This window comes from Chamaea fasciata, unplaced genomic scaffold (assembly GCF_029207755.1).
Source record: "Chamaea fasciata isolate MVZ Bird 193981 ecotype frontalis unplaced genomic scaffold, bChaFas1.0.hap1 SCAF_2, whole genome shotgun sequence".
NCBI lineage: Eukaryota > Metazoa > Chordata > Aves > Passeriformes > Sylviidae > Chamaea > Chamaea fasciata.
This window is the reverse complement of record NW_027094087.1, coordinates 112,341,977-112,360,867: the sequence shown is the minus strand read 5'-3', so window position 1 is coordinate 112,360,867 and position 18,891 is coordinate 112,341,977. Positions and strand designations below refer to the sequence as shown.

General features: G+C 43.0%; 1 protein-coding gene across 10 annotated transcripts in view; it reads right to left on the bottom strand.

Annotated features, from left to right (window-relative positions):
- Nucleotides 1–359: 359 nt before the first annotated feature.
- Nucleotides 360–18,891, bottom strand: part of PRDM15 (PR/SET domain 15) — a 31,381-nt gene continuing 12,849 nt past the window's right edge. For 6 of the 10 annotated variants that reach the window (XM_066177118.1, XM_066177120.1, XM_066177115.1 and 3 more), the window contains exons 7-25: nucleotides 17,742–17,840; nucleotides 16,740–16,967; nucleotides 15,982–16,117; nucleotides 14,747–14,928; nucleotides 14,027–14,121; nucleotides 13,188–13,275; nucleotides 12,307–12,474; nucleotides 11,099–11,193; nucleotides 9,833–9,964; nucleotides 9,317–9,451; nucleotides 6,786–6,949; nucleotides 6,220–6,299; nucleotides 5,505–5,624; nucleotides 4,681–4,812; nucleotides 4,116–4,199; nucleotides 3,754–3,929; nucleotides 2,551–2,631; nucleotides 2,013–2,225; nucleotides 360–1,101 (exon numbers count right to left, since the gene is read on the bottom strand). In XM_066177118.1, coding sequence (XP_066033215.1) covers nucleotides 622–1,101; nucleotides 2,013–2,225; nucleotides 2,551–2,631; nucleotides 3,754–3,929; nucleotides 4,116–4,199; nucleotides 4,681–4,812; nucleotides 5,505–5,624; nucleotides 6,220–6,299; nucleotides 6,786–6,949; nucleotides 9,317–9,451; nucleotides 9,833–9,964; nucleotides 11,099–11,193; nucleotides 12,307–12,474; nucleotides 13,188–13,275; nucleotides 14,027–14,121; nucleotides 14,747–14,928; nucleotides 15,982–16,117; nucleotides 16,740–16,967; nucleotides 17,742–17,840 — 2,888 coding nt within the window. In that variant the 3' untranslated portion in view covers nucleotides 360–621. The remainder of the gene's footprint in view (nucleotides 1,102–2,012; nucleotides 2,226–2,550; nucleotides 2,632–3,753; nucleotides 3,930–4,115; nucleotides 4,200–4,680; nucleotides 4,813–5,504; nucleotides 5,625–6,219; nucleotides 6,300–6,785; nucleotides 6,950–9,316; nucleotides 9,452–9,832; nucleotides 9,965–11,098; nucleotides 11,194–12,306; nucleotides 12,475–13,187; nucleotides 13,276–14,026; nucleotides 14,122–14,746; nucleotides 14,929–15,981; nucleotides 16,118–16,739; nucleotides 16,968–17,741; nucleotides 17,841–18,891) is intronic. The other 4 variants (XM_066177114.1, XM_066177113.1, XM_066177121.1 and 1 more) reach the window with 4 other exon arrangements.

Sequence of the window (18,891 nt, the reverse complement as noted above, 5' to 3'; positions counted from 1 at the left end):
CCACACCACACTCATGCCCACCCCAAAACCCCAACTTCCACCTACTTTACTGCTGTTGTTAGATACAAGACCTAAAGAAGAAAAGAAACAATGACAATTCTTGTTTTGCCCCTTTGTGTCTTCACATTTCAGTCTCTACCACCTGACCACAAGGACATTCCACCCAGCGTGAACAAGGTGTTCAGATGTCATTTCCAGACTTGGAAAGAAGTGACATGGTATGGCTGAAAGGGGTTTTGTACATCACAAGTGCCGCGAAATTTAGGATTTCCCTGCTTTGGTTAAGGTGTGTGATGATGCACCTGTCAAATCTCAATCTTAGTGCACAACTGTAAGGGGCTGCTAAATTTGTGGTGCGATTTCTTTTTTTTTTTTTTTTCTTTTTCCTTTCTGTTATTTTTTAAGATAGTGCAAGGTCTAGAGACAGCTGAGAGAATCCCAGACCAGGGTGTTGCAGGGTGATCTGCCAATTTCAGCTTCAATTTCGTTGTATAAACATTTTCCCATCTCTGTTTGGTATATCCAGCAAACAATCCCATTAAGAATTTTTTTTCCAAAGGTCTGTGTGGTTTGTTTTCTGTGTGTCTCTGAGTACTGCCCATGCCAGCACTCCTGTATAAATTAGTAGCTGTACATCTGCTGCTGCTGCTGCTCTGTCTGAACCGGCTGCTGGCCCGGCTGCTGCGGCGGGGCCGGCGCCGGGGGCTGCAGGACATCAGTCTGAGGCACTGACCTCCAGCTCAGGGGGTGCTGTTCTGAGATCTGGCTCCCCAGGGGAGCAATGGAGTTCACCAGGGTGGTCAGGTTGATGAAATGGGCCACGGACTGAGGGTTGGGGGCCTCGGGCTGGGGCGGGAGCTGGATGTCGCTCTGGCGGTTGTGCAGCATGGCGGAGCCGCTGACCGTGTCGAAGGTGACGGTCAGGATGGAGTTGTCCAGCTGCAGCTGGCGCTCCGGGGCGCCCAGGTGCCCCACGGCCACGGGCTGCAGGTTGGTGAACTGGGTGCCAGCTGCCGTGGTGATGGGGGTGACGGTGATGTTGGTGAGCCCCACGGAGCTGGAGGGCGCCGTGACGTTCGGGTCGCTGAGGGTCACCACCACCTGAGGAGAAACACAAAGGTGACCTCAGCCTCGTGGCTTCCAGCTGAGCACCAGATACCATGGAAGTGCTGGTGGGCTCAGCTGCCAGCAAGAGGAGTCACACACAGAATCACAGAATCAGAATGACTGGGTTGGAAGAGACCTTCAAGATCATCGAGTCCAACCCAGCCCCAACACCTCAACTAAACCATGGCACCCAGTGCCACATACAGTCTTTGTTTAAACACATCCAGGGATGGTGACTCCACCACCTTCCCGGGCAGACCATTCCAGTACTTCTTCACTCTTCCTGTGAAAATCTTCTTTCTAATATCTAACCAGTAATTCCCTTGGCACAGCTTAAGACTGTGTCCTCTCGTTCTGCCAGTTGCTGCCTGGAGAAAGTGATCAACCCCACGTGAGCACAGCCACCTTTCAGGGAGTTGCAGGGACTGATAAAGTCACCTCTGGGTCTCCTTTTCTCCAGGCTAAACAACCCCAGCTCCCTCAGTTGTTCCTCACAGGCCTTGTGTTCCAAGCCCCTCACCAGCCTTGTTGCCCTCCTCTGGACACAGATGGGAACGTAGGAAACTTGGAACTCGCCAACTTCCACGTGTAGAAAAAAGATGGTGATGAGAGAGAGGGGTATGGAACATTCAGAACAAACAGTCAAATTAACTTCCACTCTTTTAATCACAGCTTCAGCCAGTTAGTGATACCTAGCAAACAAGCTGATGCTAACACCAAATGAAAACACAAACATGAGGAGCTTTATTGGTCCAACTGCTTGGGTTTCTAAGCCCATCTTTGTATTACCACAATTTATCCAATCAGCTCCAAATGTCTCAACCACTCTTTAGTGATGTTTTTTAACCAAAAGAAGGGTTATGCCTCTAAGCAATACCATCCATCACCCTCCTCCTGCAGCTCACCTGTTGGATGCTCTGTACAGCTGAATTAGTCTCATCTCCAACATTCCCTGTGAATTCACCTTCCTTCTCTGTGTATTCACTGAAGGCAGGGTCCTCAGGCACTTGAGCTTCCTCCTCCTCACCTGACTTTTGTTTTCGTTTCTGGCCACGTTTCGGAGTTTTTATGTGCTGCTTCCCTTCTGGTAGTTCACCCTGTTCCAAGGCTAATTCCGGCTGGAGCAACACATTTCCAAACAAAACATCAAGTCCTTTTGCTTAGTGAGGTTCCAAGCAAGAGACAATCACCTGAATCTGGTTTACTGTCAGTTCTCAGGCGAAGAAACAAACTTCAGCAAAATCCTGACTCCAGGGATTTGGGACCTCACCCTGTAATTACATTCTGCCTGTTATACAACCAAGCAGATCAGCAGCTTGTGGCTGCTTGGACATGTTCCACTGGGGCTGACTCTCTAAAAAAAGCACATTCCTCACCCATCAGCCCACGCCCAGCTATGTTATGTACCCAAAAAGTGATGTCCCACCTCACCCTGGAACTCACCTGAACAATCCCAATTGAAGAGGCATCAATGGTCGTGGTCTCTGGCAGGGGTTCCAAATCATCAATCCTCACTGAAAGAATCTGAACACAAAGAGGTGTCAGCTGCAGGACTGCAGCAGTGCAAACCACTCAAACAGCACAGCACTTCCCTAACAAACCCAGTCACCAAGCAAAAGTGATGTAATCTAACACTTTACACATAGTATTTAATACAGGGAGTTAACTGTGGCTTTTTAAAATAACCTTTTGGCATATCATCTTTTCCCTCTTGCTGAAATCCAGCAAAATTTAAACACAGTAAAAGAAAATGTCTGTTTTCATATTCTAGACAGAACATAACCCTCTGGGAAGTGATGGATTCTACAGAAAACGTGTTTGGGGGAAAAAAATTATTATGTTAGCATTTCAATTTATAAACCTAACAACTGTGTCCTACTTCATTATTTTCAGATGAATCTACATATCTCAGCTCATCAAAGAATGGAGACAAATTGCCCTCTGGATTTAAGATATGTAGCTGCATTTTAAATCCCCAAATCAATGAACAAAGCATTTTGTTGAGTCCCTTCATGGTCATCATGATAAAACAGCAAAGCAATGCTAATGAAAAATTGGTAGTTAAAAAAAAATTTAAAAGCCTCAAAGGGAACAGACAAGCCTCAGTCAAACCAAAACAAGAAATGCTGAAGAGAAACATAATATTTACAACACAGAAAAAACTCTGCTGGGGTCAGACAAAACATCCCTCTAATCCAGATTCTCTCCAGTCAGCATTCATCTTTAATACTGAGAGTAATTCTGTATCATCAGCAGATGCTGCCATCACCTCTCTATTCACCACTTCTTTCAGATCACTTCTGAATACAGAGAACACAATGGGGAAAAAAGAATCCATTATACTCACTAATGAAGGGAGACAAAACATGAAAAAACATATATTTAAGCTGGGGCAGAAAAAGAAAAGAGAAAATAAATAATCAGAAGAACTTCATTTTTAGGGACTGAGAATCAGATAGCGAAATGACTGATTCAGTTAAGTCCATGTTTCACAGATACTACTTAAAATTGGGCTCAAAAGAACAGAAAAAAAAAGAGAGAGAGGGAAAGAAAGTAATTCCTTTCAAGCCACTGAAGGCCATAAACAGTCTTTAAAAAATAAAAATTAAATAAATTCCACAATCCAACCCACTCCAACCCCCTCACCTCCGGGTGTTTGCGCCTCATGTGTCGACTCATGGACGCCCTGGTAGAAACCTTTGTCCCACACAGCTGACAGCTCTGGGCTTCCACCTTGTCGTGGGTGAGCTGGATGTGCTTCTGCAGCATGTAATCAGTGACATACTTCTTATCACACACTGAACACGTCCACTGTTTTCCTACTGGTGGCAGAGGGAAGGAAGGAAACCCAATGGATGAGCATGGGATTGCCAACCCCTCAAGGAGAGCAACAATTTATGTTTGGTAACAGCATGTGCAACATTAGTTTCAAGACTGGCCAGTCTAAATCAAAATTAAGGAGTAAAATTATGGTATTTTTTCTCGATGCTATTTTTTAGAGGGTTTACCTGTATGAATCAACTTGTGAGTCTCCATCGTATTTCTCTCGCTGAATGTCTTGCCACAGAGCTCACACATGAAATCTTTGATTCCTGCATGAAAAGCACATTTGGCACCTGTGAAAAGCAGCCTAAAGATATCTGGGAAAATTCTGAGTTTTGTATTAGTTGCATTAAAAAAATAAAAATCACAGACAGAAGCCCAGCTTCACCAGCTGCTTTTATCTAAACCATTCCACTATATCGAGCAGAAAATAAATCCCAGAGAAACTGATGTGGAAAGTAAGATTTTATTTTGGGAAATCACCACCTGAACATTAACTTAAACCCAACACTGCAGAGGTGCCCTAGATCAAGAATTTTAAAAAGAACAAAACTTGAAACCAATTAAACTGCATTTATTTGTAGAACAAGTAGCCCTTGCTGAGGACAGGACAAAATCTCACTTTTCAAAGAGCAGAACATGCATGTTTTATCAGTTTTTGTCATAATGTCTGACTGTTCTAGGTAAGAGTCCTCTTGGGAAACATTTCACTGATTCAGTGCAACTTTTGTCCATCTTTGGAGCCCTCACCTGTGTGTCTCTTGTAGTGCTTCAGCATGTTGACTTTCTGTGCAAATTTTCGGTGACATTCCTTGCACTCGTACTCCTTAATCCCTTTGTGAAGCTTCATGTGGTGACGAAGGGCATGTTTTGTCTTCATTCCTGTGAGACACAAGGCACAGGACACTTAGTCCATCACTCCCACCTTCAGGAGAGAACTCAGCTCATTTTGCTAACCAACAGCTCTATTTTATATTTGCTGCGAGTCCACAGTTGCATATTCTTAATTGTTTATGTAGCAATGCACTTCATCATTATTATTTTAATTCCAGAAAAAAAAGCTCTGGCAAACATCTGAGTAATCACTGATAGAGAAACAAAATAGCAGGGACAAGCAATGATAAAACATCCTTAGAGGTGTCAGACTTACTACTGCCTTTCACTAAAATACCAGCTCAGATTTGTTCAAGTTTTAACACGAGAAATTGAAAAAGTCAAAGGGACTTTGATTCTTTAGGCTCTTACAGAGAGAAGTTACTCTATTTTTTTAAGTAAACAGCAGAGAATGAAAAAATCAACTTGCATTCACTTTTGTGCTGCAAATCAGGCATTCCTCAACCTGACAGAAACAAATGCTACTAAAATCAGTGTTGTCTCACAGGCCATGAAACCAAACTGTACAAAGTTAGGGCAGCTCACGTAAGCACAATGCTCCTGATTAACACATTTTCTACCTCTCAAAAATGCAGGATTTACAGCACTGCCACTATTCTCAGTCTGGGAGTTGTGTTAATTCAGATATTCACCTGCTACTCAGTTATCACAATGAATGGAAAACAAGGCGTCAGACATACCTTTGCCACACTCTGCACACAAGTATTCTCGGATATTATCATGGACTCGCATATGTTCTTTTAACATGTCTTTCCTAGCAAATGATTTGCCACATTGCTCACAAGCATGACTTTTTACACCTTGAAAATAAATTTAAAAGACAACGTAAACAAAAAAAAAAATGTTAATGAGTAATGCGCATCTCCTAAAAATTGATTAAAGTGGTGAATTAAGAGGGCAACAGCCCGCCTATGCTGACAACCACACTTTTCATGGATATTGTAGCCCAAATTAAATTAGAAGACTTTGAAGAGACAGAAAAGCTGGCTTTTTTGTGAGAAAAAAAAAAAGATAAAGCCTGAGGTAGGAGAAGACTGAATAGCATGAAATAGTAATGAGCTGTTAAAAATGATTTTGCAATAGCAGGTTTCAGCCTGTGTAATGGTGAGAAGGTGGCATGGATAAGAATTTGGGGAAGAACAGAATACAGGATTAGGTGAATCCTGCAAACATATTAACTAGGGATTTGGACTGTGTGCCCAGATCAAATATCTTCATTAATATTACCTGATTTAGAAAAATTTGGTTTACTCTAAAAGAATAAATATTGTATTTGCCTTATTGTAATGTAGAGTGAAAATCTAGAGAAAAAAAAAGAAAAAAAAAAAAGGCAGGCACTGGGAACAGAAATTTCTCTTTAGTATGGATAATTATAAAGAAACACAACACTTTTACCTGTATGTATAAGCTTATGTCTTTCCAGATTTCCTATACTGTTAAAAATCCTCCCACAGATTTCACATGGATGGATGTACCTGAAACCAAAGAGACCAAAAACTGTGATTCTTCTTCTGAGGCACAGGTGATTCTCAGGCATCTCTGTCACTAAGTGTGCTCCATTTGCTAAGACTAATGACTATAAAAGTTCCTTGAAGCACAAGTTTTTCTAAATGAGCCTTAAGAAACCCCCAAGTTGACTGCAAGCTTGGAGCAGCCTGGTATTGCTATACAATTTTTTTCAAAAGCATTTATTAAAATCATTGATTTATAATAAAAGTAATATTATCACTGAATCAATAAAATCATTGATTTACACTCTGCAAAGCCCAAACTGGGGGGGCTGTTGACTCATCCATCTGTGTGAAGCCAATCACCAGCGACACGCATTTCAAACTTGTCATGAACATTTTAACCCCCATTTCTCAGTTATTTTAGCACAGCCAAATTCCCTAAGGGCACCCCAGGTGGCAGAACCATCAGAACTCCAAGCAGCCAGCTGTGCTGAGTGGAGCAAGCCTTACTTCTGCACGTTGGGGTCGGGCAGGTTCTCCCTGTGGATGACCATGTGCGCGTGGTACGTGGCCTTCAGGGCGAAGCGGCGGTTGCAGATGCTGCAGCCGTAACCCTTCTCCTTGTGCACGTCCATGATGTGCTTCAGGTACTCCTTCCCTCTGCCAAAGGTCAGCTGGGAAATGAACCAATAGTGAATGGAAGGGGGGAAAAAAAGTCCTCAGGTGCTGCACTGACCAGGTAACATCGAGCAGATGTAAATATCCCGTGTGCCACTAAAATCCTGTGTGCCGCTGGATGAAAACCCTGTGGCAGCTGGATTTAGGCCTGGAACATTTTAGACATTACAAGCACGCTGCTACAGGACATCAATTCACTCTTTTCTCTAGCTGGAGATGGTGTCTCCACTTCTGCACAAGAAGAGCACCTCAAGTTGTTCATGCACTGAGGAACAGCCACGTTTAATCTCTACCAGGTCACCTTGAGCACCATGAGCAGTTTTGGCCACTACAATATAGAGATGATATTAAACTACTGGAGAATGTCCAAAGGGCTACAAAAATGGTGAAGGGTCTGAAGGGGAAGCCTGGTGAGAAGCCACTGAGGACATTTGGTCTGTTCAGCCCGGAGGAGACTGAGGGGACACCTCACTGCAGTTACAACTTCCTTGTAGGGGCAGAGGAAGGGCAGGCACTGATCTCTGCTCTGTGGTGACACTGACAGGACCCGAGGGAATGGCCTGAAGCTGTGTCAGGGCAGGTTTAGGTTGGATATCAGGAAAAGGCTCTTCCCCTAGAGAGTGACTGGGCACTGAACAGGCTGCCCAGGTTCTGGTCACTGCAGCAAGACAGAGCCCAAGGAGCGTTTGGACAATGCTCTCAGGCACATGGTGGGGTTCTTGGGGCTGCACAGAGCCAGGAGCTGGACTCAGTGAGCCCTGAGGGTCCCTTCCAACTCAGCTTATTCTGTGATTGTCTAAGAGTGAGGACATCACAGATGGAGAAAATCTCTGATGGGCTCTAGGGGCATGGTGAGCTCCTGCCTGCACTGTCAGCAGCTCCTCAAGGGTTGGAATTTCCAGGCACTGCAGGGCAGTGACTGTGGCTCAGCTTCTGGAAGTGTTGTAGCTACAACAGGTACTACACTACTGAGCTCCAGATGTGCACGTCCAGATGTGCTCCAGCATACCCATATATGCTCCAGTATGCCAGGGTGAAGTGCCATAATGACATGGTCTCTTGCTCCAATTCTGGGACTGGTCATGGCATTTCTAACAGCACTGCAAAGCTTGGTGAAGATGTACTTTGAGACCAGAAAAAACAGATTTTTTAAGAGCTCAGAAGAGAGATTTCTCCAAGAGTTGTGTGTATTTGTTCTCTCTTTGGCTGCCCCCATCTCCTCACATCAAATCCCATTTCCAACAGCTGTGGCCTTACACAACTGTTTACTTCACAAACACCTGCAAAAGCACTAAAAAAAACCCCAGCTTCCAAAGAGATCTTTCTGATTTGAATGGCCCAACTGCCCTCACTTGGAAGCACACAATTTTATATAGTTTATGTACCCATGAAGTGTCAGGCAGGAAAATCAGCACAGTGAAAGCACATCAGCATCAGTGAAAGCAAATCAGCACATGAACTGCTGTGACACCACACCTTCATGAGTTTACTGACACAAACTTAAAATCAGTCTGTACTTAAAACCATGCAGATAAGAAAACTGAAATATTACTATATCCAGGTCTTAAAATGAAGATAAAGTAAGAACTTGCACCACATTACGTGTGGGCTGTGAAATAAGCTCTGATTTCTGGGGGTCAATTCAGTGGGTGAACAACCAAAACTCCCCCGTCCCTGTGTCAGTTTTGCTGTTCTCACTGACTGGTTTTGCACCACACCTGCCCAGGCACAGTGTGCTCACCCAGGAAGGGCACAGAGTCCTTAAGGACCCCTTATTTCTTTACAAAATGGCAAAATACATGCAGTGAGAGGTTTAAAAAGTCTTCCTCTCTCAGCTGGCAACTGAGTGAACTACGTTCCATCAGCACTTCCAATACCACCCTGTTAGTAATGGAGCAGGGCAGCAATAAACAGTCACACTGAACATAAGCAGCAGTCTGAGTCTGGGTATCCACTAAAGAACCTTCTGACCTCATAAAACTTCATCAGTTTGTGGACTCTATCAATCAGAAATGCTCTAACTGTTCTAAGCTGCACATAATTAAAAGGTAGATCGAGATGTGACTGTTCTTTTATTGATCCTTCCTCCAGTTTTGCTTGTTATCTTCCTCACAGGAAAAAGTGAATGTATCTGCCGTTCCTTTTTTCAAGTGGCCATCATCCCCCTCACTGTACACCACCTCAATTCTTATGGAATAGCCTGAGTTCACAGATTAGAGGTAACAGCACTGCAGAAGACAGACCTGAGAACTGGCCTTCTCTTTGAGAGCCCTTAATGATATTTAAAAATCTGAATGATTTATAGACACCTCCACTCCCTCTCCCATCCCATAACAAGTGAATTTGAAAGTATTTAAAGCTACCTGGCACCTTTTGCAGCTATACTTGTGAGGCTCTGAATCTGCACTTTCATCAGAGTTGTCATCATTTTCCTCTGATGAGATTCCAATTTTACCAATGAACTCTTCCCTCTGGTGATCATCCATTAGGGCTATGTCCTGTGTAGAGTGGGAAAGAATATTTTGTTTTAATAGATTAAACTTCTTCAAAAAGTAAGGCCTGGTCACCTTTTGCTGCCATGCAGGCTGCTTTGCATTAACTGCTGCAATATTATTTATTTAAAATATCTTCCTGCCTTATTCAATCCAGAGTTTCTCTGTCCAGGACCACGTAAGGAATATCTTACTCAAACAATTAATTTTTCTGCATATAAAAGGAATTTTAATCTAAAGAGACCCAGCTGGTACAATATTACATCAATGAAAGCATTTTTATGAGCACCACTGAGTGATACAATTCCCTTTTAATTTCATTTAATTCCTTATAATTCAGTGTTGGCAAAACAATCTGCCTTCTCTAATTGATAGCTAACACAATACCTTAAAATGGACATGAATATGATCTCTCAACACATCCACCCTGAAAAATTTCCGTCCACAGATTTCACACGTGTATTTCTTGTCTCCATGTGTCAGAAGGTGTTTGTTCATATTGCTCCTACATGAAAACACCTACAAGGAGAAGAGAAGGAAGGAAAGATTTTTGGATCACATCCAGCAGGGCTACAGTTCTTTGTAACCTATCCAATGGAGAGCACAGAACACATTCACTGTCTTTTTTTATTCATTCTTGCCAGAAACATGCAGGACCTCCTGTTAGCCAGCCAGGCTCAAAACTGCTGGCATGGCAAAATCCAGTGGTATGGCACAGTTCCAAGGAACTAACTGAAACTAGCCATTCACCAGGGGTGGACTTCCAAAAAAAGCTGCAGCAGAATTACATAGAGAAGATTTTGAAATATTTAAACAAGTGTCTTCTGAATCACAAATGTTCCATCTGTCTCTAAAAAGACACAGCCACAAAATCTACCTTGGCTGATATGAAATATATCCAAAGCATCAAAACCAGAGGTCTACACAGCAACTTAGGAGTTCCTGAGTACCTTTTGCACCAGAAATCGTTAAACATTTATAAAATCACAAGTTAAACCCACACTCCTTGTGACAACAGTGACTGAAGATCATGAGTGTTGAGCATTCAAATGCAACCATGCCATGACTATGCCACGAATTGACTTTTATTCCCCAGGGAGGAGGATTCCCAATGCACACAGTCAACTCCGGCTGTTGATGACCAGCCAGAAAAACTCCATTTTAAATAACACAAGCCATGAGATTCCACTGACATACACCCAGTGTGGCCATGTGACACTCTACATTGTACTCCATGCCCTGAGGAAAGTTCAGGCCTGAAATGCACTTTTATCTTTGTGCTAACAGCTCCCACCATCCATGGCCACAGTGGGCTTGGATAAATAACAGAGCTACAGGTGTTTGAAGTGGAATGTCCTGCCTGGACTCCACACCATCCCTGGGCAGCTGTTCCAGCGCTCTGCCACCCTCAATGTGAGGAATTTCTTCCCCATGTTGAGGTGGAACTTCTTGTGTTTTATTTTACGGCCGCTGCTCCTCGTGCCTTTGCTCAGCACCACCGAAAAGAGTCTGGCACCATCCTCGGACACCCCCCTGGAGATATTTAAATGGATGGATGGATCCCCTCAAGTTTTCTCCTCTCTAGGCTGAGCTGCAGCACCCCTGGAGCTACAATGCAGAGCCTCTCATGGCACACCTGGCACAAGCTCCTACCTTCCCACACACGGGGCACCCCGAGGGCTCCTTCTTGTACCGAACCATGTTCTCCGTGCTGTGCTCAAAGTCTTCTCTCTTCACACGCCTCACCCCTTAACACAACAGTCCCCATCAAAAAAACAAAACAAGAAATAAACCATGGCTTTCCACTCCAGCCTTTTCACAGGGAGACTGGGAAGGGCCTCAGTGCAGGGTTTAATTGCTAACAAAAGGGTGATTGCTACATTAAAAGGGTGTTTTAAGAACATAGAAGCAGTCTGCCAAAGGGATGCGTTGCGGCTTACTGGTTATTAAACTAACTGTAAAGTGTCTGACAACACTTTTGTCAAAAATATTTTTGTCAACACCAGGGAACAGGCAGATCTGGTAGGCCTTGGCACTTCAATCTGTTACCTGGCCCAGAAATTCACCCTCACTAAGAAAGAGAGGAGAGGAAGTCTCTGAGGAGAGATGCAACCATCCAGCATCAGCTGTAATGCTCAGAGAGGATTTCAGACCTATTTCCCTGCTACTTTCAGGAGGGCAGAGGGTTCCTGCTCTTCTGTGACAGCTAAAAATGAGACACTGCCAGGGTCATAGAGCCCCTTGTCCTCTGGTTCATGACAGAAAATAGACAATCTGGCAGCTTTTTTTAAAAATCACTTTCGATTTTATTATCTAAGTCACTAACCACATTCTAACACACGCTGAGCAATGTACCAACTTCTTCCAGTCTAGGAGTACCTGTAATATCCTTAGATGCTTGAGATTTTGAACAGTAAACTCTCATAATCTCCTTTTCATACATTCTCAAGTGTTTCAAAGATAACATGCCACTGACACTGTATTTTATAGTAGTCACTCTCAGCTGTATGTGGCAAGTTAACTCTCTGCCTTCAGATTTTCAAGTTAGCACATGAATTTTAAAAAAGGAAGAGTAAGATGCAAAGAAAGAAAAATATATAATTAAAATCAGTCAGTCTGAACTGCTGCATAATAAGCCATGCAGCTTCCACATGACTGTTAACAGCTCCGGGCCCACTAGTGTTATTTTTCATAAATGTCACATTTGGCTGAAATTTGAAACTCTTGACCAGGTAACTGATAATAGAAAAAAAAGACAGCCACCATCCAGAAGAATCTAATGCACACTATCATTTCCTTAACCTGCCCACCTCCACTGCTGCTCCAAGAGAAATAATTAGGTTGATCTGCAGTAAATTTACCTTCCAAGTGCCGCCTCTGATGGTCCAGCATGACATCCTTCCTGTAGAACATCTTGTTGCAGATCTCACATGCAAACTTCTTATCCCCGTGCTTTTTCTTGTGTTTTGACAGGTTGCTGTTTGTAGAGAAGAATCTGAAACACATCTCACACTGGAATGTCTTGTCATCTGTAAGCAAGAGAAACCATGCAGCTCTTTACAGCTGAAAGCAGGTTTTGTATGTTGGTGTGAGAGGTGGTTCTTCTGTTGGATCTGGGTTTTAAACATGGAACCCATCACTATGCTCTAAGGGCAATTACCTGGGTGATTCTGGACTGAACATTACTGTGGGGCCATAAAAGTAACCAGGATGTAATTTTCTGGGCATAAGATCACAGCATAAATAATATGAGTAACCACAAGGGATGGCTATGGGAGAAAAGGACAAGTTGGAGTGATACTAAGAAAAAAACATTTAGAGACTACTGCAAGTATAAAGCTGGAGAAAGCTGTAGAAAACTGTAATCCCAGAAAACTGCAAATTACCACTAATACTGGCCCTGTTTCCAGTTCCTCTGTTTCAGAGGAGTGAGGTGGAACTTAGTTTCAAGGAAAAAAAATTAAACAGAGATGATGACAGATGATCTGTGAACAAAGGAAACACCAGTGAGGATATTACACAGGTGAGCAGGAGATACTAAAGTAACCAATTCCAAAGTGGATGTGTTGCTCTACAGATTATTGGTTACACTTTTCTTATCAAGAAAACCAGGTTGCTTGCTGTGATGATGACAAAAACATAAATCCCTACTCCCCATTTGTAGTTTCTCTGCTGAGATGGATTTGGGGACATCCTCCCAAAATGGAACAGAGATGCCAGACAAACGGTTCTCCATCCTCACCTGTCCTGCAGTTGTGGAATTCCAGTGCGCTCTCTATCCGAAAGGCCTTTTCACATGTGGTGCACTTGTACCTGTACTCACTGTCCACCTGAGGATCACAAACAGAAAAAGCCAAGTCACATCTGACAGAGAAATGCTAAACCTCAAACACCTCTTCTGTCTTCTCTCCAGATTTTATTCCTTCAAGAGGGCATTTAACTACAGAGTGGTGCAAAATGCTGATGCTGTCATCCTGCCATGCCCCTACATCTGAGCTATAAAAAAACCCAAAGACTATGCTCCTGAGTGGATGTAGCTGTCTCCCTATATTCTCCTGGTCCAACACAGACACAGAATGTTTGAGAAGCAAGATGTGATCTGACTCATCTTCCAGAAGTGTTGGCAGCAATCTGAGAGTTAGGGACCCTGGTGCCAAGCAACAATGGAAATTTTCACAAATAAGGTGCCACTACAGGTGTGTTTAATATTTCTATGACAGCAGCATTCAGAGGCAGAGCTCACACATTAAAGGTGAAAAGTGAGGAGAAATAAAACAGGACAAGCAAACAAGAATGGAATCTAACCTCTAACATCTGTGTCATGCAGATCCAGCTAATTCCAGCTTGTCTTGCTGGAAGTGATGCCTGAAAACAATTTTCTATAGGAAAAGGGCTTGCACATGCTCAAAAGCACTTTTAAAATTCAACAATTTTTCTAAGATAAGATGTCAGCACCCCCTCTCTGTCCTTTCTCACTCACATGGGATACCTGCTCTCATGGAGCTGCCCAGCTCACACCTGGAATCTCACTGTGCCTTTCCACATAAATCCTGCAAGAGCCTGAGAGCCCCTTCCACTCACTTCATTCCTGCTGTGCTTGTATGAAACGTGCTGCTTCAAGCTCTCCTTCCTGCTGAACAGCTTTGCACATTCCTCACATTTAAACAGTTTGTCACCTGAGGGGATCAACCAAGATGAAAGGGAAGTAGTCAGTGATTGATAATAACCAACTCCAGGCAAGGCAGGGGAAACCAAAGCACATGCAACTGCAAACAGGCTAGTGATGGAAAATTTAGTAATTCAGAAGATCTAACCAGTGGATTTTAACCATTTCCAACAATTCTGGTTTAGTTCCCCCATCCTTTTTCAGTGATGATTTTTTCAAGGAACCCTTAGAATAGGACACAGGTCCCTGGAACTGCAGATCACAGGTGGAAAAACACTCACCTGACATTTACACAGCTATGTTACCCATATGCCTGTGAAGGTGGGGGTGATATTTATATTTAAAGGCAATAAGAGCTTTAGAAAAAAAAAATCACTTCCTTGCCCCCATTTAAAAGATGTACCTAATTCAAAATTTAAATACTTTGAACTTCAATTTTGCACTATTATCTTCTTGTGCTTTGGTCTGAAAAATTAAAATAGTTTCCTAGAGAGAGTTAAAAGAAAGAAAAAAGCAAAGCCAGCTCTCTTATGAATACATATCCCAATACCTAAAAACGAGCCCTGCTGTTTAACTCAAAGGTGGAACCAAGACACACAAAAATCAATGCCCAGGCCAGGGAAAAGCCAACCCACCATGAGAACGGATGTGCCTGCTGAGGTTGCTGCTGTTCTGGAAGATCTTACTGCAGATGCTGCACTGATAGACCCTCTTGTGCTCCCCCAGCTGCTTTATCAGCTTCCGCCGAATCCCGTGTCTACTGGAGAGAATTAAACTCCTTTTGAGGGACATGGCGTTTTGGTGATGAGCAAACCTACTGGATTAGAGAGAAAGGCAGGGACTGAAAGCTATCCCACAGGTTGCAACAGAGTTCCACCGGCTGGCAAAAGCTAGAGGAGTGTTAAACTCAGCTCCTGGCAGGAGGGAGGGGGCCTGGATGGAGCTCCCCCAGCTCCAAGGTGCCCCCCTGCCCACCTCCTGGAAGTTGCAGATGTCACTCACTCCCAATTTTCTTCACCCAGAACCAACGAGGCAAAAAAGCAGTAGCAGAGAGTCTCTTTGCAGGCCCCTCAGAGGAACAGAAAGGATCTGTTCTGCTCTGAAAACATCAGCACTAGCTCAGCTTAGGAAGCTTGGCAGACCCCATGTAAAAAGCTGTGTTTGGGCAGAGGGCAGCAGGGTGCCAAGCAGCACTGAGCCATTTCCCAGCACAGCCACCTGCTGAAATGCCTTTTTGATGGCTCTGTGTCTGTTAAGGACTCCAATATACACCATTACTAGCTAATTCATAAAAATTGAGTGCTCTATTATGCCAAAAAAAAAAAAATTTAAAGGCAAATTTTACCAAGACAAAAAGACATAAAAGAATCTGAATTAATCTTGTGATACTTAAGAGTCTCCCTGAGGTTCTGTTATATTGAAGTTTTCTCCTCCTACTGCTCCAAATCTAGTATCACATGCAAAATCAACATGAAGTCATTCATGAGCTAAGATGACAAGCAAGACTGAATAATAACGATTAACATATTCTGAAAGAAAAAAAAAAAACCTCTTTGCCTGTCTTATCACTAACTTTCAATGGGAGTAAATTTCACCTTGCAGCTGCTGGAGGCTTTTGAAAACACACTGAATAAAAGCAGTAACATGATGAAAAAAGAAATTTTCATTTGTGTTATGTTCCAAAATCCTACCAGTGTACAAGTGGCACTCAAAATCACCTCCTGAAGCAGCAGCAGCATCACACAATTTTATAAATTGTGTGATGCTGATAAAAAAGAGCATCTGTGGGCCCAGAAGCTGAGCAGAACTGTTGCATGCTACATCATCTTAGCTACACCTAAGAGGAAATTATGCATCCCAGAACACTTACTTTGTCACTGAGCTGATGCTGTTTGTGGTGCTGGGCATCTTTCCTAAAACCAGATCCATAATCCTCTCTTCTGGAGCTGGAGGCAGGGCCACCTCCTCTGGAGGGACTTCGGTGACAGCGTCAGCCACACGTTCCACTGCACACACACACCAAAGAAATAAATACAGCAGGAATGTGGACAGCTGCAAGTAAAACCTCAAATGCAAAATTTGTAATAAGATGTGGCACTAGACAAATCAGTTGTCCACAAACACATTCAAAGAATTATAGAGCAGTATGGGTTGGAAGGGACTCTTAGAAATCTAAGCCAACCCCCATCTCACCTTTTCCTAACTTCCTACCTTTCCAAGGGTACCGAAGGGTCAGTTGACCAAGCATCATTAAACTTCCCATCAGAACATCCCTTCAAGGAAGGTAAAGCTCTTTCTAAACTAAACTTGAGGTAGAGGTAGAAAGATTTGTCCTCTTGAGAGGAAGGATGCTTCCCCTCCCGTTCCTTCTTGCAGTTCCCATAACCACTGCCCTGCATTTCTCTGGGGCTCTCCACAAACCATCACAGAAGAATGCAGGTGACTGAGTGTAGGTGCTGCCTTCAAGGCCCTCAGAAACAACTGACAAAACTGGTAAACTGGCAGCTTTAGTGACTTAATTAAAAACCTCCATCTTGTCTCTGCTGCTTTTTAGGCCTTTCTGCAAAGGCATAGTCACAGATGTATCAGCAGATCTATTCCTTAGCACTTTCTAGATTTCTGTTTTACCTGCAGAATCTTTCTCCTCATCAATGACAAGAGGTGTTTCTACTTTTGCTGTTTTAGCTTTTCTTCCCCTCCTGGCCTTTCTCCTCGAGTCTGTGCTGGCACTGGCTGCATCACTTGCCACTGGTTGATCTGCTGGCACAGCCTCTGCTGCTTTCTCTGCTTTCTCAGCATCATTTTGGCTGCTTGGGGGGGCACCTTTGGCTTGTTCCAGGTGACTCAGCAAGTGCTCTGGGTGGACAGGGAAGAACAGGAGAGTAAGGATGAAATTATTCTCAAAATACTCAAATGGAACTAGCTGAAAGCCAATCTATCAGGTACATTTCACTTTGCAGATACTTAGTTCTAATTATTTCAAAAGCAGTCACAATACCTTCATAAATCAAAGCCTGCAGTTTATTAAACAGTCACAAGAACTGAATTTTTAAAGAGATTTGCTGATATCACAGTAAAAAGTTTGTGATTCTAATAATGGGTATGTTTTTCCAAGTGCCCAAGTTATTTACTGACCTAAATGCCCTTTTCAAAAATGATTCATCAAATGGCCAAAGCTTCTAAATAAATTTAAGTTCTTCTGAAAACTGCATAAAATAGCTGCAAATGAAATGCAGAAAAAAATATGTACTTCATCGCCCTTACTAAATCTGCCATAAATACCAGATGGACAATATCACAAAGTATAACCTGGCCTCACTGACTTTGACACTGCCCATGCAGCTCCCTATCCTTGATTTTCCTGACAGTCACATCATCTTCTAGATCATAGTTTTATTTCTTCTAGATTCAACATTACAGTCGTTTGTCCAGAGACTGAACACTGCCATGGTCAAAACACCCAAAACACCCCTGTTCTACCTTCCCTACTGCTCCTTTCCTTAAAGGAACACAAAATTTAAAACTTTTATCTCCCTGCACCATGGATGGAGCATGGCTGTGAAGCCATGGAAGAGCAGAATTCTGCTGATGAATTTCAGGGCTCTCCCATGAATTTCTAGCACTTCCTACCTGTCAGCAGCTGGGGCTCTTGGAAAGCAGATGAACACACTTTACACGTCCACTGGTTGGGCTTTGCTTCTGCTGTTCCACTGCCTTCTGGAGTGTTCACTAAATCACAACAAGAAATACTGAAAAGCTTTGAAAACGGGAAGGTGGCAAACCCCTGTAGCTTTGTTTATCTTGCAGTAACTCCCTGAGTATCACAAGGCACAATTTAAGCAGCAAGAAGCCCCTGGGGGATGATTTCAGGATTCTCCAAACATGAAGAGCTGAACTACCAGAAGCTACAAATGATGCCAGGACAGACTACCAGTGCCCTTGTAAAATCTTGAGGGCTACTTTATCACTTTCTAAAGAACTGTGTTCATAAAAGGCATGACATAAAGCAATTTTTAGCACCTTTAAAAACAGAGTTACCAGTCTTCTTCTAACTCAGCAGAGGACAGAGGCAGGAGAAAGCTCCTTGCACTCTGTGAAGGGCATTGTAGAGTAAGAACATTTGGATTAATGGAAGTAAGGGTGAGGACAATGAAAAGCTGGGTTTGAGCAGTTTCATTAATTAGATGTGCTATGAAATCACCATACTAATACTTTAATTAACACATCAACTCAAGAAAGATAAAGAAAATGAAGAAGGGTAAAGAAAATGAAGAAATTAGCACAAAAATGAAACTGGAATAAAAAAATAAAATAGGAAGAGTTACTCTGTTCACAGTCCTTTGTATTTCAGTCCTTAGATGATGTATTTGAATTTGTCAAGAGGATCTGATAAATCTGGACTGATTCAGAGATTTTTTTGGCACACAAAAAGCTGAATATCCCACAGTGTACAAGACTCCTCCTGCAGAGGAGAAGGATGACACTGAAGTCAGAGTAAGTGAATGGCAGCACAAGAAATATGAATTGTGCCTCAGCTTCTGCCACAGATTTCCTGGGTGGTCATTACATGTCAGCTCATCTCTCTCTGCCTGAAGACCCCAAAGTAAAGGGACAGTAAAGTTCTTCCTTTCTTTTCAGTGTTGGCTCTTAAACCAAAATAAAGGATTCTCTGAGGCAGAGCCTGTTCCCAAGATACACTCAACACTCTGCACTACAGAGGTGTGATCTCATCCATGCTGCAATAAATAAATTAGTAAGAAATGACTTGGCAATACAGCAA